This window comes from Pleurodeles waltl, chromosome 1_2, assembly GCF_031143425.1.
Source record: "Pleurodeles waltl isolate 20211129_DDA chromosome 1_2, aPleWal1.hap1.20221129, whole genome shotgun sequence".
Lineage (NCBI taxonomy): Eukaryota > Metazoa > Chordata > Amphibia > Caudata > Salamandridae > Pleurodeles > Pleurodeles waltl.
This window is the reverse complement of record NC_090437.1, coordinates 405,060,668-405,084,051: the sequence shown is the minus strand read 5'-3', so window position 1 is coordinate 405,084,051 and position 23,384 is coordinate 405,060,668. Positions and strand designations below refer to the sequence as shown.

Genomic DNA, 23,384 nt, shown 5'->3' with positions numbered 1-23,384 from the left:
TTTTGCCCCGCCTTGCCCCTGTCTTTTGCCCCGCCTTGCCCCTGTCTTTTGCCCCGCCTTGCCCCTGTCTTTTGCCCCGCCTTGCCCCTGTCTTTCGCCCCGCCTTGCCCCCTGTCTTTCGCCCCGCCTTGCCCCCTGTCTTTCGCCCCGCCTTGCCCCCTGTCTTTCGCCCCGCCTTGCCCCCTGTCTTTCGCCCCGCCTTGCCCCCTGTCTTTCGCCCCGCCTTGCCCCCTGTCTTTCGCCCCGCCTTGCCCCCTGTCTTTCGCCCCGCCTTGCCCCCTGTCTTTCGCCCCTTCCTTGCCCCCTGTCTGTTGCCCCTTCCTTGCCCCCTGTCTGTTGCCCCTTCCTTGCCCCCTGTCTGTTGCCCCTTCCTTGCCCCCTGTCTGTTGCCCCTGCCTTGCCCCCTGTCTGTTGCCCCTGCCTTGCCCCCTGTCTGTTGCCCCTCCCTTGCCCCCTGTCTGTTGCCCCTGCCTTGCCCCCTGTCTGTTGCCCCTGCCTTGCCCCCTGTCTGTTGCCCCTGCCTTGCCCCCTGTCTGTTGCCCCTGCCTTGCCCCCTGTCTGTTGCCCCTGCCTTGCCCCCTGTCTGTTGCCCCTGCCTTACCCTGGGACGACTCCTGGTGGCCCACGGCACCGCACCGACCCCCACAGACCACGCCCACAACCTCGGCTTCATCATGGACCCCCTTCTCACCATGACCAAGCAAGTCAACGCCATGTCCTCCGCCTGCTTCCTCACCCTCCGCATGCTCCGCAAGATCTTCCGCCGACACTAGAAAAACCGTGACCCACGCCCTCGTCACAAGCCGCCTGGACTACGGCAACACCCTCTACGCTGGGACCACCGCCAAACTCCAAAATCGCCTGCAACGCATTCAAAACGCCTCGGCCCGCCTCATCCTCGACGTACCCCGCAACAGCCACATCTCCGCACACCTGAGACACCTGCATTGGCTCCCAGTCAGCAAAAGGAACACCTTTCGACTTCTCACCCACGCACACAAAGCCCTCCACAACAAGGGACCGGAATACCTCAACCGACGCCTCAGCTTCTACGTCCCCACCCGCCTCCTCCGTTCCCCTGGCCTCGCACTCGCTGCCGTCTCTCGCATCTGCCGCTCCACGGCGGGTGGGAGGTCTTTCTCCTTCCTGGCAGCCAAGACCTGGAACTCCCTCCCCACCAGCCTCAGGACCACCCAGGACTACTCCGCATTCCGGAGACTCCTAAAAACCTGGCTTTTCGAGCAGCAGTAACCCCCCCACTTTCCCCTAGCGCCTTGAGACCCGCACGGGTGAGTAGCGCGCTTTATAAATGTTAATGATTTGATTTGATTTGATTTTGTCAGTTGCCCCTGCCTTGCCCCCTGTCTGTTGCCCCTGCCTTGCCCCCTGTCTGTTGCCCCTGCCTTGCCCCCTGTCTGTTGCCCCTGCCTTGGCCCCTGTCTGCTGCCCCTGCCTTGCCCCCTGTCTGTCGCCCCTGCTTTGCCCCCTGTCTGTCGCCCCTGCCTTGCCCCCTGTCTGTCGCCCCTGCCTTGCCCCCTGTCTGTCGCCCCCCCTTGCCCCTATCTTTCGCCCCCCCCTTGCCCCTATCTTTCGCCCCCCCCCCCTTGCCCCTGCCCTCTACCCCTCCCTTCCCTGCTATCTGCCCTTTCCTGCCTTGGCCATCAGCCCCTCCTTACCCTTGCCTCCCGCAGATCCTTGCTCCTGCCTACTGTCAGTTCATGTCCATTCTTACCGTCAAGTGACACTCATCCTTTACCCTGCATGTCCCACCTTCCCCCTGCGTGCCCTAACCTTTCCCCTGAGTGCCCCAAATTTCCCCTGCCTTTCTCAACCTTTCTCCAGCATGCCACATTGTCTGTTCCACTCCTTTCTCCTGCCTGCCCTCCTTACTCACTCCACCTTAATTTCTGCCAGGGCCTCCCTCCTGTAATTTGCTCTGTCTGTTTCATTTGGAGCCCAAGAATCAGTTTCTCACAGCAGCAGTGCCAGTTCACTACCCTCGAAAGATTCCTAATTCCATCATCACTACTGTCTGGAAAAGGCCTCCTCGCACCTCCCTCGAGTGCCACGACGGCCCAAGGACCACTTCCATCTTGTAACTACACCTGAACCTAAGACAGAACCCCTGGTGCTTAAATCTCAGCTTTCTCTGAACCTCCATTACTGTTGACAGGCTCATCTACTTCAAAAATTGGTACTCTGTCTGCAGGTTTGAGACAGACAGAAGGGCGGAGTTGGCCAGAGTAGCTCAGAAAAGAGTGGCTATACCACTCCTTCAGATATTTATAGACTGAAGGGCATGCAGGGTCGACCATTTTTGTGGTAAAGCTTTGGGTACAATCTCCTCTACACTGGTCAGTACATACCTGGAAGTGCGTTCTCACTCGCACAGCGTTTCTCTTAAGTGATTCCATCCAGCGCAACTTTCTCAGGTCGGACGTGTATAGTCGTTACTTATGCTGGAATATTTTTTAAACTTGCTGACAAGTCATGTCCCTCCTCCTCCCTTTCAATACATATTATCTGCTGCCAGCCCAAAATCTCATGGTTAGTAGATTTTACAATAGTGTAGTGTCATGTGAATAAAATGGACCTTGTTATTCGTGTCTTGTACATTTAACTACTACATAGTGATGCTAAGTCCTCCCAGCCTTTCTGTGTTTGTTTCAGCAAACGTAGTTCTTCTGATTGAGGTTAGCACTGCATGTTTTCAGCAATCTTGTAAAATGTTAGGTAAATATTCAAATGCAGATACTTGCTGGAAAGCATATTGAGGAGAGGAAGTTTAATAGGAAAGTGCAGCTTGATTTTTTTCACTTAGTGTTCAAGAAAAAGTTAAACATGATTTTCTTTACTTTGTATAGATCTCAACAATTGACAAGTTGGGAAAGAATGTTGCTGTTGTTGGCAAGTTTGGTTTTGCACATTATTCCTTACTAACAAAGAAGTGGAAGTTGTTTGGAAATATAACGCAGGTGAGTGCATAAAACAGTTTTGAAAACTGATTTTTATATGATTTGGAAACCTTTACTTTCTGTCAATATTTTGTAATATTTCCCTTTGAATTGTACTATTCTGCTTGTTGTATTCATCCTGTTAGCCATTGTTTGTAATGGACAGCTTGCAGAGTTAATCAGTGCCAGGAGGAATGGGATTGGTCAGGAACTGTTCCTTTATTTGCATAATTTTCTTATTTGCAGAAGTCTCAAATTACAACCTTAATTATATCAGTTTTGCTGCATTATACATTGTGTGAAAGTTGGGGGGGGTGTTTTTTTAGCTCAGTTGCAGTTGTAGTAGGAGCCAAGTCAACAAGAAGCTTTGTGAGGAAGAGAGAACCACAATATTGATCATGCTGTGCAGAGTTTCCTTTGTCTGTCATGCGTGACATGATTGGTGAATTTGAGGCTGAATCTACATCTAATGACCCCAGATTGAGGCCCTCATTACCAGTCTGGCGGTCCTAGGACCGCCAGAATCTCTGTGCGGTCGGCAGCAGACCAATAGCCACATTATGACCGTGGCGAAAGCGCCACTGCCACTTTTTCGCCTGCCGATGGCCTGGCAGTTACGACGGTCTTAATTCGCCGGGGCAGCGCTGCCCTGGGGATTATGACTCACATGTTCGCCTGCTTTTGCATGGTGGTTCCACCGCCATGGAAAGGCTGGCGGAGAGGGTGAGCCGGGTGCCCCAAGGGTCCCTTGCACTGCCCATGCGCTTAGCATGAGCAGTGCAGGGGCCCCCCATGAACAGCCCCATCGTGCTTTTCACTGCCTGAATTACAGGCAGTGAAAAGCGCAACGTGTGCTGGTACACCTGACACACCGCAACATTGCCACCGGCTCGATTATGAGCCGGCATCAATGATGTGGATAGTTTCCCGCCGGGCCAGCGGGAAACTCATACTGGGGCCAGCTGGCGGAAGACCGAACTGGTTGTCATCCGACCTACTTAGTTTGGCGGGCGGCCTCCGCCAACATCATAATCAGGCCCCGAATATTTAGAGTTTGTTCATAAGATTGTTAAATGTGTCAGTGTAGAACATGTTCCATACGTGAGACGATAAATTCAATTTTCTTGGATGAGTATGATTTTGTATCTCCATCTTGACAAGTGGCTAAATCCTTGAATGGTTGGAGAGTTTTAAATGTGTCACCTTCTTACTATTTTGATTTGGGTTATGAAGAATAGTTTGTTTTGTGTTTATCACAGCATGACTCAGCACTCCATACCAACTTTGGGCATCTACCCAGGATGTTTGGGCATCAAACTGACCAATTTGATAGTCTTATACACCGTTTGAACAAAAATGTAATTTGTCCAAGGGGAAAACCATTCAAATAGATAACTAGAAATTCATAGTTGATAAAGACAAGAGCCCAATTTTATTGGTGTGTTTTATATCTATTGCAGCTTGGTGTACTGTGCATAGTCACCAGCCCTGCATTTAACGTAAAGCATGTGTTTGTGCCCTACTGTTTTCAGTTGTGTTACTGACCACGTCCCCATGTCTCCTGAAATATTCATATATTTTTTTACCCATTTTATCGATGTTTCTGGTACTGGTATTATAAATGCGAAATGTATTTATCTAATTATTAGGCTATGGCACTGAACCCTGCACAAGAGTGCTAAAGAGAACAGTGTTGTGATCCCATCCAAAAATTCACGCGAAGACTTTCGTTAAGAGGCGAAATGTATTCCAAATGCTGTGCATAGCTACTGATGGCACAATGTCTTACAAGAAGTGCTGTTAATTATCAAAACCGAGCATGCTCAACAGAATCTCACAGTGCCATAGTCATGTAACGTTCTACCATGACCGCATACAAGGACTATGTAGGAAGCTGTCCCTTTATTTGGTATGTAAATACTGTGTAAATGTTCCAGGGTTTCCCACTGAGTGTACAGGGATTGCTGTGCAGTCCCAAAGCGCTCTATTTAGGGGTAGTGTGGTCGAGCACTCTTAGGCTTAACACAGAGGAGCGCAAGATATCTACAAATACAAACAATAGTCACTAAATTAGATACATGACTCAAAAAGGAAGTCCATACCAATTGATTAAAATAGTAAGTATCTTTATATTTTTAGGCATCAGAGAAAAATTGTCAGGTGTGGGAATGCTTTTCACTTTGAAAAGTTCTGCAATGTTATCCTCTGGGAGGAAAAACAAGTCCTGCAAACCGGTGAAGTACAGCGACTTACATGACCTATCTCCAGGAGTTAAGGTGAGTAGTGAGCATGGTCCAAGGCAGCACCAGCAGAACACCACAAGTGGCACGGGGGTGGCCGGGTGCAAAAGAGCGTCAGGTGCCCAATGCATTTCAATGGAGATCGGTCACTGTGAGAAGGCTCCAGGCAGAAGGCCAGTTGGGCTGAACCAACAGCAGGGCTCAGGCTTTATGATGCTCGGGCACAGGTAGGCACCTTTGGTCCTCTTCTCCACAGCTCAGGGGCGACAGGTGCAGATGTGTCCTTAGGTCGCACTTTTACTTTACCAGAGCCTGGCGGTGGAGGGGTGGGGCTGCATGCAGAGGCTGCATGCGTAGTCGGGGAGTCCAGGAGTGCTGAAACCACGATGCATTCAGACTTTGGAGGGCTGGGGAACCTTGTTGGCATCTTTGGTCCATTTCAACTCTGGTCGGGCAGTGGTGACTGCAGGTGTTCAGGTTTTGGTGCTTCCAGAGGCTTCAGAGTCCCTTCTTTTGGAGTTTGCTAAAGAACAGGTCCACTGTTCATGGGAGGTCTTCAGTCTTTTTTTGAAGGCAGGCAGTCCTCGTGGCTTTCTGGAGTCACAGCTGCAGGACAAAGTCGACTTTGGTGCAGATTTTGACAAGGGATGCAGACAGGCCGGGAGGGTTGGTACCAGGTCAGCTGCTTCTTTTCTCCTCTTCTGCTTACATGGCTAGTCTGTGTCCTTGGTCTTCCTAGGTCACCAGAATCTGCTTCTCTGGGGTCAAGGGCTCCCTTAAATACTGAATTTAGGGGAGTTAGGGGTGTGTAGGGTAGTAGGCAATGTGCTACTTACCCATGGGGTCACTACACCCCCAATATGACCACGTGAACTGGGGATAACCCTGTCCTAGAATTCCTAGTTATGGCGACACAAAGATGTCTACCTCATAAATGTTGTGTCCACCTCTCAGAAGCCCACCTTAGGGGTAGGTCCTCGTCTGGGGGTAACACACCTATCTATCTAGCTAATTTTCCTACCTGTCCAGGTGCCAAGTGGGCTCTCCACAAGGGAAATGGCTTCCTCTCCTGTGAGAGGAGCCAGATTTGCATTTCAAAGGCAGCTGCCATTCGAGACTTGCCACCTTAAGTAGGATGATCAGCAGGTCATAGTGTGGGAGTGGGTGGTACACCCTCATCCCGGACAGGTTTTTGTTCTGGGCCTCCTGAGAGCAGAGAGGGGGCCAAACCATGTGTCAGGTGGCAGACTGGCAGAAACCAGTCAGCAAGCACACCACAGGCTGGTAGGGGTTCTGGAGGTGCAACTCTAAGGTGCCTTCTGGGTGCATATATTGGTTAATCCAACACTGGCATAAGTGTGGGTTCACCAATGCGAGATGTTTGATACCACACATCCCTATCTTCAGTGAAGCCACCATGTAGCTGGGGAACTCGTATTGACCAGTGTCCAGCAAATGCATTTAAAATGGCTTCCCTGGCCTGTCTGCAAAGAAGACCCACAGCTTGTAATGGCAGCCTGTCATGTGCTTGGTGAGGGGCCCCTTAGGGTGGCACAATTCATGCTGCAACCCTTAGGGACTCTCTTTAGCACCTCAGACCCTATGTACAGGGGGGCAATTACTAGGAACGTACAGAGGGTGCTGAAGGTTTGACCAATTGTGCAGCTGTAGGGGAAAGAACACTGGCACTGGGGACCTGGTTGGCAGGGACCCTGTGCATTTTAATAAACTTTGCATCACATATCAAGCAAAAAGTGTGTGTGTTGGGGGGTACTTCAACACAAAACCCAGTTACCTACAGAATAGAACTAGTAGTGCAGCTTTTTCGAACTAGAATTCAACCAAATCTGAAGAGGTTTTTCTGTGGATATATCCGTGGAAAAACAAAACAGTACCTTAGCTTGGATGGGTGTGAGGTGAATCTTTGTGGTAAAGAATGACCCCACACCATGAAACTTTGAGAAACTGGGGTGGTTAAATAGTGAACACCTTCAAGACTATTAAAGGCAAGACGAAGTGGGAGGCTTCCCTTTACTATTTTAGATTGGCTGAGGAAAGGAGGGGCTCCTCTGTCATCATGGTGTCACTCTGCACTAAGTTACAAGTAAAAGGCTGGATGTCACAAAGAACTCCACTGCTAAATATGTGAAGCTGATGCTCGAACATTCTCTTATGTGCAAGCGAAAAAGTGGCATAATTATCCAAGCAAGGATCGGAGACTGTTACTAAAGGTGTTAATCAAGTCATGGCAGCCATAGGAAGGGAACCAACAAGGTACCATACCTTGGCTTAATCATGCATTAACTGTGCTGTGCAGGAACCAACGTAGCACCATCAGGTATTTTAAAGTTTGCTCCAGTTTCATGAGATCTCTATAGGGGCTACTGAAATAGCCATAGTCTTTTGTGCTACAATCTGTTTTATCAATATATTTTCCAGATGTAATGGTTGTAATTTCTGAGCCTGTGGCTGCAGAGCTACATCCAGAGAGGTATTCAAGGTTAAGGTATCACACCGTCAAAGGCCAGATACTGTAGGAACCTTTCACTTACTCTTCTTGATTGCTCAAAGAAAGGGTTACTCCTCACAATAGCCATGGTGTCATCCCAGGGTGAGAGGTGTCAAGTATCACATTAACAGTGTCCCAAAAGTTGGAAGAGGCTCCACATGCAGAAAAACTTATAGTCAATAAGAATCCCTTGATTGAAGATGGGGAAAGCCAAGAATTAAAACTAGGCACTAAACCAGTCTGAGATAAGTTAGAAATGCACCCAACAAAAAATAGGGGTATCGAATGTAAAGAAAAAAATTGAAAGAGTCAGCCACTAAAATCACTAGAGAGAGAGAGGGAGACAGAGAGAGATAAAAAAAAAAAATGGGACGTTGAATGCATTCAAAAAGTTTAAACAAGCAACTTGGCTTCTTTATTTAAACATTCTCCAGGAAGTGATTTCACACCACGAAATATGGAGATTATTTTAGGGAAGCTCAGCTCATGCACATGGGGACAATGGCCGTCTAGGATGGAGTTGTACATATGGCTATCCTTGTCCTTTCCTTCCTGATGGTTAGCATAACAGGCTACTGTCTTCCTTCGCAAATTATACCACATACATTGTACGGCACATTTTTCAGAGAAATTGGTCATTTTTTATTTGAATGGCTTTTTTTTTCTTTTTCTTTTTTTTTCTTTTTCTTTTTTTTGCTTTAAGGCTGGATAACATGTATGTTCCTTGCCAGTAGTTTTAATTTTTGTTCGGCCATACCTTCCTACATAGATGAGAATATAAAGAGGCAATATAAGAAGAACTTAATTGACATTATTATTGACAGTATTCCGAGGCTAAATAGTCCCATCAGTAATTAAACAGCTAGGTCATTAAAATTGCTACCATCTCAACTCCCCTTCTGAAAACATAAGACGTTGAAATGCATTATTAAAACAATTGGTATGTTGTGTCTCTTTTGGCCTCCCCTGCAGGTTGAAATTTGCTTTAGTTGAACAACTTTGAAGGTCTCAGCAGCAAGACAGTTAATTAGATACCATGACAAAGGAGTAGACAGTTACAGGACCAAAGCTATTGAGGAAGCAAGGTGGGCAATGATGTCAAAGGTAGCAAGGTTAGTGGGAGTGGTGGTAGCAGGAGTGATCAGTGTATGGCCACAATACTGCGCCAAGAGATTTTTTTGCAGAAGAGAATCCTACAGACCTGTTGACTTTTTCTTTTGGTTCACGGAATCTGTTGAATCATGACATAGTCTGGCATGCATTACCATAGGGAAACATCGTTTTGTGATGCTTAATGGTATTGTAATGAAAGAATACTGTCAACATTAACTTTTCAGGAATGACAGTGTGCTTATGTGTTTTGTCTGTCATTGTGAGTTGGCCCTTGATTTTAGGTGATAATACCAGACTCTGTATTACCAATATCAGATGTATTGTTAGTACTTTGGTCCGGATTTAGTGAGGCTGATGAGTTTTTTCCATAGGTTCGTATGGAATGGTCTGCAGCCTTACCTCACTACTTTTAATTCCCATTTTGTGGGAAAATTTAAGTTTTCTGCTCGAATGGGAATTTCAGCTAGTCAGTAATGAGATAAGGGATCATGTGCATCTTAACCTATCAGAAGGGGAGTCTGTTGTGTTATTTTTCCACATATGTTGTGTTTTTTATATGCCCCTTAAGTTTTGTTGACAAGCTGCTTTTTTTTCTTTAGGAGCAAAACATGATGGTGACCGGAGGTTTGGCGTGGTGGAATGAATTCATTGTGCTTGCATGTTACAATTTAAATGATCATCAAGAAGAGGTGAGAGACTAGATTACAAAACAAAGCCCTGATTTTGCATGTATTCCTTAAAAGTTTTAAAGAAACCTGTTTGCTCCAAAACCTGTGTGTACATGTAAATATATATATTATTTATATGAGATACAGTGGCAATGCATAGTTCAGTCACAGTTTCCAGAGACAAAGCATTTTTCGATTCGTAAATAACTTTGATGCCATTTGATGAATCTGCATGAAACTTTGGCAAAAAAAAAAAAAGAGAAACGGTTCATCTATCTCTAGTCTTTTATGGGATGTTTCCCCATGGTTCATCATGCAGGATCCAGGAAAATGGGAGCTCCCAAAAATTGTTTTTCAATGTTAATTCACATAGGAAACACTAAGAGCCTCAGTTTGAGTTTGGCGGGTGGCGGAGGCTGTCTGCCAAACTCTTTTGGACGAACACCGCCACTGCGTTTTTTTGCCGCCCCAATTATGAGTTTTCTGCTGTTTACACCAGATGGCCCAGCGGAATAATGACTACAACAATGACGAGCCGGCGACAATGTTGCAGTACATCGAGTGTGACAGCACCCATCGTGCTTTTCACTGCCTATAATTTGGGCAGTGAAAAGCGCAACGAGGCGGTCCACTGGGGCCCCTGCACTGCCCATGCCGAGTGCAGGGGCCTCCACGGGTCCCCAGGACTCCCATCACCGCCAGTCTTTGCATGACGCTGGGACTGCCATGCAAGGGCCGGCGGAGAGGGGACTCGTAATCCCCAGGGCAGGCGGCAACCTGGCACTGCCGGTGGTCGAACCATGGTGGCTCACCACAGTCGTAATGTGGAGGCTCAACCGCTGCTTTGGTAGCGGTCTGACCTCCCCTGCGAGTCTGGCAGTTCCAGGACCGCCAGACCTTGTAATGTGTTACTAAATTTGGCATAAACTTAGAACTTTGCTCAACAGCCTTTTTGTGATTTGGTGAAATCAGTTCAGCTGATTTTGAGAAATTGTTTAATAGAGGCTTGTGTTGGCCATGAAAGGGTTAAAAAGTGAGATGTAGCTGGACTGTTGGTCCTGCGAGAATGCTGTGATACTGAATTTTTTTTAAAATAATAATAATAGGGTTGTTTGATAGGCTGAGGGTTTTTTTTCCTGCTGTCAGCCGTCTCGCACTGCGGTACCATGCAATCTAATTGGCTGTTCGCAACTCTGAAGTCAATATGTCGGCCACCATTACAGGACTCAGTGACGTATTCCCTGTGTCCTGAAAAACGTATTGGAAAAGGGCATAAAGGGGCTGGTTAGGGGCACCATGGCCACTGGGCCATTATTGAGGGGAGGGGGGGTGCAGATAGAAACAGACGAAACAGACGGTGGAAGCGTGCATGTCAAATACCGCTTTACCAGAAAAACTATATATATATATATATATATATATATATATATTTTTTTTTTTTTTTTAAAGAGAAGAAAAAATTCTGGTTGTGCACCCGTGGGGTGTTGCATGCCCACAGTGGGAGGTTAGCAGCTGAAGACCATGGGCAGCAGGTAGGCTAGCCACCCTCAAGGGCATTGGGTGCAGTACCTTCCAACCTCCTCACTGCCAAAGGTCATGTCCAGCAGGGATGTTGCTCGTAGTTTACCCGAGAGGTAGGGTGTATGCTCAAGTTTGAGAATCATAAAAAAACAGAAATGCGCCAAAAAATAGAGGTTATGGTGACATTATAGTTAGGTATCATAATGAGATCTTCTCTTACGTTTAAAAAAATAATTCAAAAAAAGTTTAAAGTGATGTTGTACCTAAGAACTGCTTACAAGCCCCCTTGAGTAACCAAATAAAAAGTCAGAATCTGTTTCCTTTTACTTCCACAATTAATTTGTGTATTTCTTGATAGTTTTTCACTATTTTGGACCTTTTTGGCCTGAATCTTCAATTCTGTTCTTGTTCAGTGTATTGCACTATGTTTCTCCATTCCCGATTCTCCCAGTAACTCCAGTAGTGTAACATAATCATCTTGGTCTATACTATTGAATGGGAAATGCATAGATACTTTAAGGAGTCTTGGCCCACGTCTATAAATAAATGGAGTTAGACTTGGCGTGTGAAAGCACAGATAGAACATTAAGCCTCTAGTTTCTCTTTCGCCATTTTTTTGCCAGTAACGTCTGAAAATCAGACTTTACTTTAAACTGTACAATCTAAGCATTTTCAACTTCTCAACAAGCATGGAAATATGTAAATATGATTCCAAGGTGAGAGCCCAGAGGCAGACTGCAAATACCTTTCATTTGTACATGCTTAGATGGGAGGCACTCTTCCACAGCTCAACTTTTTTTTTTTTAGTTACTGGCTCAGGGTTTGCAATTGTGCATTTCAGAGGTAAGTTAATCATTTTAGGTGCCTTAATGCTGATGTAGTATTCAGGTTAAATCATATGAAGCAACCACTGTAATCGTGAGACAAAAAATGGAGAGGAAAATTTACACTCTATCATGCCCCAATTCCGAATTAAGTCTCATGTAATTAATTAAAAATGGAACGGCCACACATTGTGTTATTCCCCGAGCCATAGAATGTTACAGAGGGTTGTTTTGAGTTAAGGTTTTTTCGCTGCACATACCTTTCCTTCTGCACACTGTTGAATTGTGAGTTTCTTCATCCGCAAAATAGTACTTCATATGAATCCCAAGCTTGGTCAAATGAGGCAACCATATGTAGTTTCGATTTATTCTTTCACTAGGTAGCCACTACATTACTAGGATTATTGTTTTAGTTCTGCTTCTAAATTAAATGAAGTCTGTAGTGTCTTGTGACATGAAGATCTTCACTACAAATGTGGTTATACTGAATTCCTGTGTTTCACTGAGGCACACAACCTTCTCCAAGGTCTCTGACCCAACTGTTGCAGTGTTTGTTTTCACCTAAACCACTGCATCATACTTGGTAGGTTCTGGCAAAAGAATTGTCCCAGTATCACTAAAGAACTTTCAAAATTGGAATGTAAAAAGTGGCCTTAGATTTTACTGAGACAAGACTGGAAACATAATTTTTTTATATCAGGAATCCCCCTGCTAGGCTGGCTAGCAGACATTCTTTATACTTTGGTTTATTTCTTTAATTGTATGTTTGTTCTGAAAAAAGTTAATGTTCTTCTTTTATGGAAAAAAAAGCTGCATCATTGATTTTTCTGGAAATGTGGGAGCTTTGCAGATTGGCCAGACTGTTGGTCACTATGTTTCCAGTTCCAAAAGTCTGAGCTACTTCACAATCTTAGTTAGGATTGAGAGAGAGACAGATATCAGAATAACTTATATGGTGTCTCTAAAAAGTATATTTCTTGTTTAATTCATTACAAAAATACACTAAGCTCCCCAAGTACTTCTGGTCAATAAATTATCATTATTACAATAATTTAAAGGCAACCATGTAAGATAAAGTTTTACTATGCACGTTGATCTAGTCACCAGTTATAGAGCAAACTCACCTTAGTTTCTTCCCTAGTTTATCTTTGCTGCATTCTAGATTTGATAATTATTTGCTTTTATCCCTTTCCCATATCTGCTTTAGAATCTTTGCGTGTGGATGAAGGTGCAAGTAAGAGTAACTTTATGACCAGTTACCCTTATATTTGTAGTTGTACATTGATCTTTTCCCATGTGCTCCCAGACTTCAGGAAAAGCCTTGGCACAACCATGTACTGGCCACAATGTGGTACATCACATTAATAATACTGATTGAGTTATTTAATTGGCAAATAAGCAACATCTTTTACCTTCGGCTGAATCAAACGGTTACACACTTTGAGAAATAAATGGCTTACCCAATGTACAACATAAAGCCGAAGCTGAAACAGTGGCAATCTGCTGGTCACCCTTTAGGGACCGCACTAACACCCTCTTTACACCTTCATCCATCCATCCTCAACAGTTTTAGCTTTTAAAGCCTACATCAATAAACCTGGCTAGGGTTGGTCCTAAACAAACCAAAGACCAAGGTGATATTGCTGGGCCAAAAATGAAGTATAAAAATTTACCGGCTGTATCCTGGAATTAATAGTTTCCCTAAAGCTTCCCATTTCCGTGTCTTTAAAGCCCCACATGAAAAAAAAACTGTTGTCACTAGGAAGCAAGCAAATGTGGTAATCAAAATAAGAGGTTTAAACCTGTATTCCCACACTTACTTTAAAACAGTGAAGGAGGCGTGCAGCAAAAAAAGCAGTAGCTGCAAAGTTTGGGGAAACTGTTGGGTACACAAACTGAGGACAAGTTTGTAAGATATCTCCTGATATGGGGACCAGTGACTCTAATAACCCAACAAGGGCTGGAGTTGAACCTCAGTTCCATTAAAGATACTATTTGGTTGAATCCATTGCTTTGTTGGTTTAAACTCTATGTAAGGAAACAATACTCAGTTTATGCTTGTTCCCTGGTAGAGATGAATGGACTGGGAAGTTTGTCATGGGTGGTCTACATCAGCAAAACCCATGGAATCCTTGGGCTCCAAAAAATATAGGATAATCCGGATTGGTTACAGAAAGTTGCTCTGTAAGAAATCTAGGAGATGTTTGAGATTCATTGGTGAGCATTATTCAAAAAGAGGGTTCTCCTGGTTCAGAATTGAGTACTTGAGTACAAATTATCACATATCTATGGAAAAATGTCTACAAAGTAAAATGCTGCTTGCTACTACGTACTGCTGCTTGACAGGTAACTGCTGATGGAGGTTAATGGCATCTGTGAGCAGAACACCACTGAGCATGTAGGGCACCTTGTAAATTTGTCCTTTGCTTCAGGGCCAAGTGCCTTAGGAAAGTACATGATAAATTTATCATGTACTCTCCTAAGGAAGCTATGACTGATGTGAGACAAAGCTTTCAATTCTGCAATATGCAGTTGCTTAGAACGCAAGGCAAAGGAACTCAAACCGATGCATTAGAGGACCAGTCCGATATGTTGTAGCGCTCTGAGGTAAATGAAGAAAACAGGGTTGGTTGAATCATAGGTGCTAACTGCCCATGATATAAGTTTCAAAACTGTCTCATCTTAAAGAATGTAATTGGGATTTTAGAGATTAGAAACTGTATTGAAAGATTAATGTATTTTTTTAAAATATTTTTTTCATTTAAGCTGTTTTGATTTATAGAACCGAAGATTGTGATTACATTAAATTTATGTAGTGTAAATTCTGAGAGCAAGCAACATTCTTGGGCATGGACAAGTAATGTTTTCTGTTGGGAATGCTCACCCTCTCACTGGGTAAGACCCCACGCTTAAAAGCCCTTTCTCCGGTTTACCGGTAAAATACCTTTATAGCATAATCTGTCCATTCTGCAAAACTAACAAATTATCTGGAATCCCTCTTGTCTTGTCGACTCCTCAAGTTTCATATTCTGTTGTTAAAAATGAAGGGGTGTCTTTGCTACGAGTGTTGCAGCACGCCTGAATCCTGACCAAGTTATTTGATGGTGTTGAGAGATTACGTCCAACATTTTGTTTTATTTATTGGGGTTTAGAAACAAGCTTCATGACTGTCACAACATTTTTCATACTTAATTCCACCTGAAGGATTTTATAAAGATTAGGAGTCTCATGCTGTGCACATTTAAACAAGTGTATAGTTAAAGATAATGCTTTGATAAAACAGTTTTGAGCTGTAGGTAAGGCAAGGGGTTACAATATTGCTATAAAGAATGCCAAGCAATTTAAAAATATAGAAGATCATTGAGGTATAAGTCATAAGGTGCATATGTGGCTAAAGATAACATCCATGATACAGTAGTTAACTTCCATGTGATGATGTAAATAAAAAAGTAAACTTTGTTGGGTGCAAGGACTTTACTGAGAGTTCTTTTCCAGTGGACGTGGATAACATGACTGACTTGGGACACTAAGTGTAGCTCTTTATTAACTGAAATAAATCTCGATAGTTCCTTGTCTCCATTTAATTGTGTTGACTGTCTGTGTCTGATAAGGCAGTAGTCCATACCAATTGGTATAGGAATGCATTTGTAGCCAACACATAATTTTAAGATTCCATTAGCTTAGCTCTGAAATATCCCCTAATCTCCGAGACTGGTGCTATGCAAAGTCATGTCCCACCTGTGTTAGATCTGTAAATCTTGTGTACTTTCCTGAAGATCATCTGTAGGCTAAGTTTAGTTTCAAAGTGGTAGTGCATTCAATAACGTCCATGAACGACTAGTGATGGTTTATTTCTGTGTGAAACCTGGGATTTCTAAGCATGAGAAGTTCTTGCTGTGGTGGTCACAAGTCCCTTTTAAGAGAAAGCTGCTATTGGCCAAATAAAGTGGGATGTTTAAAGTAATTACTTTGTATGTTGGATTAGCTGTTTTGATGGTGTATTGGCTCTAATGTGGCAGCCACTCTGTTGTAATTAGGAGCAGGATGAAACGCTAGAATCTGCAAGTACTAGAAAATGGTCAAGTGGCAGTACATTGGAAGACAGTAATTGAAGGTGGCTATCGTACAATCCAAGAGTCTGCACAACATTATGGGACCAAAGGGGTGTTCTCTCCAGCAATAAATACCAAATGATTTTTCAGTGGACTCTTATTAAGGGGAATGTCCCTCTGATCTGCTGGCTGCATATCCCATCTGAATGGAGATAGGACTGGAGAATAGGAGGAGTTGGGAACCCAGGCTGAAGGGACTATTTTACTCATCATGGCTTATGTTTTATATAAAATGATCTTCATGCGTTAGTGACAGTACCTTCAGTATTCTTCCACAGATTGAACATGCAAAGTATTCCAAAAACTACTGCTACTCTTAACACGTTTGTTATGCTATGTTTCAGTTATGCTATGTTTTGTTTCTAAAGTGCATTTTCACCCAAAGACACTGAACAGAACCTAAAGGGAACACATAATTGCATTAGAAGAATTGGTTGTATTGATGAGTTCTTATCTATTGTTAGCTGAACTGGAGTTGGGAAGGGATTTCAGATGGCAAGGAGTTCCATAGGGAGGGACCTAGAATGTAGAGCTGTGCTTCCCGTTCCTCTCTTAGATAAGCAAGGAACTCTTAAAAGAGATTGATTGAAGATGGGATGTGACTTCCAGGAGAGAAGTCTAGGGAAGACTACAGAGATAGTGTGTTGAACAGCGCATGAAGTCTGGAAAGAGCCTCATGCATGGATGGGTAGCTTGTTAATATTTTTCAGTACAGGTGAGTCTTTACACAAACGAGAAGCAAAAGTAATACGCTTTGAAGCCTGTAGGCAATGAAGAAGAGAGGATTTTATATTCAGGTCAAGGAATTACAGTAATTGAGATGGGAGCCTATAATTGCCTGTTCGATGGCATCTGTCGCTGTAGATACGCATGTTCTGCAATAGCTCGCCATCTGGTGTTGGGCCGGAGTGTTACAAGTTGTTTTTCTTCGAAGAAGTCTTTCGAGTCACGGGACCGAGTGACTCCTCCTTTTGTCTCCATTGCGCATGGGCGTCGACTCCATCCTCGATTGTTTTTTTTCCGCCATCGGGTTCGGACGTGTTCCTGTCGCTCCGAGTTTCGGAACAGAAAAAAATAGTTAATTTCGGAAGATTTTCGTCGGTATTGTTGCGTTCGGGATCGGCATACTTAGATTCAACACCGCATCGAAGATCGAAGAGCTCCGGTGCCCTTCGGGGTAGTTTTTCGATCCTCCGTCGGGGCCTGGTCGGCCCGACCGCGTGCTGAGGAACGCCGATGGAACGGACCCCGTTCCGTTTCTGCCCCAAATGCCACAATAAATACCCCTACACAGACCAACACTTGGTCTGCAACCTGTGCCTGTCACCTGAGCACAGCGAAGACACCTGCGAGGCCTGTCGTGCGTTCCGGTCCCGAAAAACACTCCGAGACCGTCGAGCCAGAAGACTTCAAATGGCGTCCGCACCGACAGCCCGACGGGAGTTCGAGGAACAGGAAGAGGAAGGTACCTTCTCGATCCAAGACTCAGACTCCGAAGGATTCGACGATACACAAACCGTGAGTAAGACGTCGAAAACCACACAAAGAAACATTTACAAGGCCCAGGGGACGCCACTGCCACCAGGCCATGGCTCAACCCATAAAATCGGTGACCGACCGTCGGCACCGAAAAAGGCCCAAACAGTGCCGAGATCGTCCGACTCCGGTCGAGACACCGGCACGCAGCCTTCTCGGGACCGAGAAAGTGCTGGAGACAAGCCTCGACACCGAGATGCCGGTGCGGACACGGCTCGACGCCGAGACAGCGGCACCGAAACAGATCGACGCCGAGAGGCTTCGGCCCCGAAAAGGAAAAAAGTCACCTCGGAGCCGAAAAAACACGCAGACAAAGTTTCGATGCCGAAACAAACTGCAAGCGACCCAGCTTCAGGCTCTTATACAGAAGAGCACTCGCTAACCTCCCAAATGCAGAAGCATAGGTTTGAGGAAGAGCTACAAGCAACTGATGCGGACCATACGCAAAAGCGTATCTTCATTCAGCAGGGGACAGGAAAAATAAGCACCCTTCCCCCCATTAGGAGAAAGAGAAGGTTGGAGTTCCAGACGGAACAAGCACCACAACCAAAAGTGGTGAAAAGAGTTACACCACCACCTTCTCCTCCGCCCGTGATTAACGTTTCACCAGCACAAACGCCATCACACTCCCCAGCTCACACCACCATGAGCCAGGGTGACCAAGACCAGGACGCATGGGACCTATACGACGCCCCAGTGTCAGATAACAGCCCAGAGGCATACCCTACAAAACCATCTCCACCAGAAGACAGCACCGCGTACTCTCAGGTGGTGGCTAGAGCAGCACAATTTCACAACGTAAGCCTCCACTCAGAACAGGTCGAGGATGATTTCTTGTTCAACACACTCTCCTCCACCCACAGCTCCTACCAAAGCCTGCCTATGCTCCCTGGTATGCTCCGGCACGCAAAAGACATATTTAAGGACCCGGTCAAAAGTAGGGCAATCACACCAAGGGTGGAAAAAAAGTATAAGCCGCCTCCTACGGACCCGGCTTTCATCACAACACAGCTGCCACCAGACTCTGTTGTTGTAGGAGCAGCTAGGAAAAGGGCCAACTCTCACACATCTGGAGATGCACCACCCCCAGATAAAGAAAGCCGCAAGTTTGATGCAGCTGGTAAGAGAGTCGCAGCACAAGCTGCAAACCAGTGGCGCATCGCGAACTCCCAGGCACTACTTGCGCGCTATGACAGAGCCCACTGGGACGAGATGCAACATCTCATTGAACATCTGCCCAAGGACTTCCAAAATAGGGCAAAACAAGTGGTTGAGGAGGGACAGGCCATCTCCAACAACCAGATCCGCTCCTCCATGGACGCTGCAGATACAGCTGCACGGACAATTAATACATCTGTAACTATCAGAAGGCATGCATGGCTCCGAACGTCTGGATTTAAACCAGAGATTCAACAAGCAGTTCTCAATATGCCTTTTAATGAAAAAGAACTGTTCGGTCCAGAAGTGGACACAGCGATTGAGAAACTCAAAAAAGATACGGACACTGCCAAAGCCATGGGCGCACTCTACTCCCCGCAGAGCAGAGGGAATTACAGCTCATTCCGTAAAACGCCCTTTCGAGGGGGGTTTCGGGGTCAAAGCACACAAGCCAGCACCTCACAAGCCACACCGTCCAGTTACCAAGGACAGTATAGAGGAGGTTTTCGGGGACAATATAGAGGAGGGCAATTCCCTAGAAATAGAGGAAGATTCCAAAGCCCCAAAACCCCTACTACTAAACAGTGACTCACATGTCACTCACCCCCTCCACACAACACCAGTGGGGGGACGAATAGGTCATTATTACAGAGCATGGGAGAAAATCACTACAGACACTTGGGTTCTAGCAATTATCCAACATGGTTACTGCATAGAATTTCTACAGTTCCCTCCAAACATACCACCAAAACCACAAAATTTAACAACACACCATTCCAATCTTCTAGAGATAGAAGTGCAGGCACTATTGCAAAAGAATGCAATCGAATTAGTGCCAAACACACAAATAAACACAGGAGTTTACTCACTGTACTTTCTGATACCAAAGAAGGACAAAACACTGAGACCAATCCTAGACCTCAGAGTAGTCAACACTTTCATCAAATCAGACCACTTCCACATGGTCACACTACAAGAAGTATTGCCATTGCTAAAGCTGCACGACTACATGGCAACTTTAGACCTCAAGGATGCTTATTTCCATATACCAATACACCCATCGCACAGGAAATACCTAAGGTTTGTATTCAAAGGAATACATTACCAATTCAAGGTACTGCCTTTCGGATTAACAACCGCACCAAGAGTCTTTACCAAATGTCTAGCGGTAGTCGCTGCACACATCAGAAGGCAGCAAATACATGTGTTCCCATATCTAGACGACTGGCTAATCAAGGCCCATTCGTTAATAGAGTGCTCAAATCACACAAATCATATCATACAAACCCTCTTCAAACTAGGGTTCACCGTCAATTTCACAAAATCCAAAATTCTGCCACGCAAGGTACAACAATACCTGGGAGCCATAATAGACACATCAAAAGGAGTAGCCACTCCAAGTCCACAAAGAATTCAAAATTTCAACACCATCATACAACGCATGTATCCAACACAAAAGATACAAGCAAAGATGGTATTACAACTCCTAGGCATGATGTCATCATGCATAGCCATTGTCCCAAACGCAAGACTGCACATGAGGCCCTTACAACAATGCCTAGCATCACAGTGGTCTCAAGCACAGGGTCACCTTCTAGATCTGGTGTTAATAGACCGCCAAACTTACCTCTCGCTTCTGTGGTGGAACAACATAAATTTAAACAAGGGGCGGCCTTTCCAAGACCCAGTGCCACAATACGTAATAACAACAGATGCTTCCATGACAGGGTGGGGAGCACACCTCGATCAACACAGCATACAAGGACAATGGAACGTACATCAAACAAAACTGCATATCAATCACCTAGAACTTCTTGCAGTTTTTCAAGCACTAAAAGCTTTCCAACCAATAATAGTTCACAAATACATTCTCGTCAAAACAGACAACATGACAACAATGTATTATCTAAACAAGCAGGGAGGGACGCACTCCACGCAGTTAAGCATGTTAGCACAAAAAATTTGGCATTGGGCAATTCACAACCAAATTCGCCTAATTGCACAGTTTATACCAGGGATACAAAATCAACTCGCAGACAATCTCTCTCGAGATCACCAACAGGTCCACGAATGGGAAATTCACCCCCAAATACTGAACACTTATTTCAAACTCTGGGGAACACCTCAGATAGACTTGTTTGCGACAAGGGAGAACGCAAAATGCCAAAACTTCGCATCCAGATACCCACACAAACAATCCCAAGGCAATGCCCTATGGATGAACTGGTCAGGGATATTTGCTTACGCTTTTCCTCCTCTCCCTCTCCTTCCTTACCTGGTAAACAAACTCAGTCAAAGCAAACTCAAACTCATATTGATAGCACCAACTTGGGCAAGGCAACCCTGGTACACAACGCTGCTAGACCTATCAGTGGTACCCTGCATCAAATTGCCCAACAGGCCAGATCTGTTGACACAGCACAACCAAAATATCAGACACCCAGATCCAGCATCGCTGAATCTAGCAATCTGGCTCCTGAAATCCTAGAATTCGGGCACTTACAACTTACCCAAGAATGTATGGAAGTCATAAAACAAGCAAGAAGGCCATCCACCAGGCACTGCTATGCAAGTAAATGGAAGAGGTTTGTTTGCTACTGCCATATTAATCAAATACAACCATTACACACAACTCCAGAACATGTAGTGGGTTACTTGCTTCACTTACAAAAATCTAACCTAGCTTTCTCTTCCATTAAGATTCACCTTGCAGCAATATCTGCATACCTGCAAACTACCTATTCAACTTCCCTATATAAAATACCAGTCATTAAAGCATTCATGGAGGGCCTTAGGAGAATTATACCACCAAGAACACTACCTGTTCCTTCATGGAACCTAAATGTTGTCCTAACTAGACTTATGGGTCCACCTTTTGAACCCATGCACTCCTGCGACATACAGTTCCTAACCTGGAAGGTGGCATTTCTCATCGCCATTACTTCCCTGAGAAGAGTAAGCGAGATTCAGGCGTTTACTATACAGGAACCTTTTATACAACTACACAAAAATAAAGTCGTCCTAAGGACCAATCCTAAATTTTTGCCAAAGGTTATTTCACCGTTCCATCTAAATCAAACAGTGGAACTTCCGGTGTTCTTTCCACAGCCAGATACCGTAGCTGAAAGGGCACTACATACATTAGATGTCAAAAGAGCATTAATGTATTACATTGACAGAACAAAGAACATCAGAAAGACTAAACAACTCTTTATTGCATTTCAAAAACCTCATGCAGGAAACCCAATTTCAAAACAAGGTATAGCCAGATGGATAGTTAAATGCATCCAAATCTGCTACCTTAAAGCTAAACGACAGCTGCCCATTACACCAAGGGCACACTCAACCAGAAAGAAAGGTGCTACCATGGCCTTTCTAGGAAACATCCCAATGCAAGAAATATGTAAGGCAGCCACATGGTCTACGCCTCACACATTCACCAAGCACTACTGTGTAGACGTGTTATCCGCACAACAAGCCACAGTAGGTCAAGCTGTATTAAGGACATTATTTCAGACTACTTCCACTCCTACAGGCTGATCCACCGCTTTTGGGGAAATAACTGCTTACTAGTCTATTGCAGAACATGCGTATCTACAGCGACAGATGCCATCGAACTGAAAATGTCACTTACCCAGTGTACATCTGTTCGTGGCATCAGTCGCAGTAGATTCGCATGTGCCCACCCGCCTCCCCGGGAGCCTGTAGCAGTTTGGAGGTTACCTTCAATTATTTATATATGTATCATTTCAACCTTAAATAAGTGCATACTTAGTCACTCCATTGCATGGGCACTATTACTACAATTCAACTCCTACCTCACCCTCTGCGGGGAAAAACAATCGAGGATGGAGTCGACGCCCATGCGCAATGGAGACAAAAGGAGGAGTCACTCGGTCCCGTGACTCGAAAGACTTCTTCGAAGAAAAACAACTTGTAACACTCCGGCCCAACACCAGATGGCGAGCTATTGCAGAACATGCGAATCTACTGCGACTGATGCCACGAACAGATGTACACTGGGTAAGTGACATTTTCAATACAGTGGTATGGTGACCTTCTGAAAGAAAAAGGAGAATCTGATGAATTTTGTTCTGAAATGTGCAAGAGGGCACAACAGAAGGCATTCAGAGAGAAGTGTTAATTTTGAGACCTTGACACTTGATCACCAAAGACTAAGCAGGGAAAGGTTCAAATTACGAAGGTTGAAGGTGGAGTTCCTGAGGGCTGCTCTCTCCTTAACCGTCAACTCCTCAGTATTTTTGTCATTACATGTAAGCCAAAGCATGCTTATCCAGTCCATGATATCCAACAAACAATCTGAAGAGCAAAGTTTCCTGTTCAGCAAACACTGAGCTGCCTCCCTACGCCCTCAAATGGCGTTCTGGGGCATGCTGTCACTTACCGTCCAACGTAGTGTGTCCCTTTCTAAAATGATGATGCTCCTGTGCCTGCAATATTTTTTCCACAGCCTTCCAGTGCATATACTGCATCGTACTTTTCGTGCTCTGCATAGTATGTTCAGGGGTTTCATCTGGAATAAGAGCAGGTGCTTTGTCGCACTACACAAGCTCCTTCTTCCAGTGAAAAAAGGTGGCCTCAGAGCCCCCAACTTCAAACATTATTACCTGGCAAAGGAATTGCAGTGGCCTTCTCGCTGGTTAGCGGGACACCTTGTGGAAGAACTAGGACCCCTCACGCCTGACTGAGCACAGCGCATGGTGCGTGAGCCTTTCCTACCACACGGAA

The 23,384-nt window shown here is 45.0% G+C and overlaps 1 protein-coding gene across 2 annotated transcripts in view; it reads left to right on the top strand.

Annotated features, from left to right (window-relative positions):
• RIC1 (RIC1 homolog, RAB6A GEF complex partner 1) overlaps nucleotides 1-23,384 on the top strand; it is a 673,031-nt gene that overhangs the window by 395,252 nt on the left and 254,395 nt on the right. For both annotated transcript variants that reach the window (XM_069240247.1, XM_069240239.1), the window contains exons 14-15: nucleotides 2,865-2,975; nucleotides 9,416-9,505. In XM_069240247.1, the coding sequence (XP_069096348.1) occupies nucleotides 2,865-2,975; nucleotides 9,416-9,505 (201 nt within the window). The remainder of the gene's footprint in view (nucleotides 1-2,864; nucleotides 2,976-9,415; nucleotides 9,506-23,384) is intronic.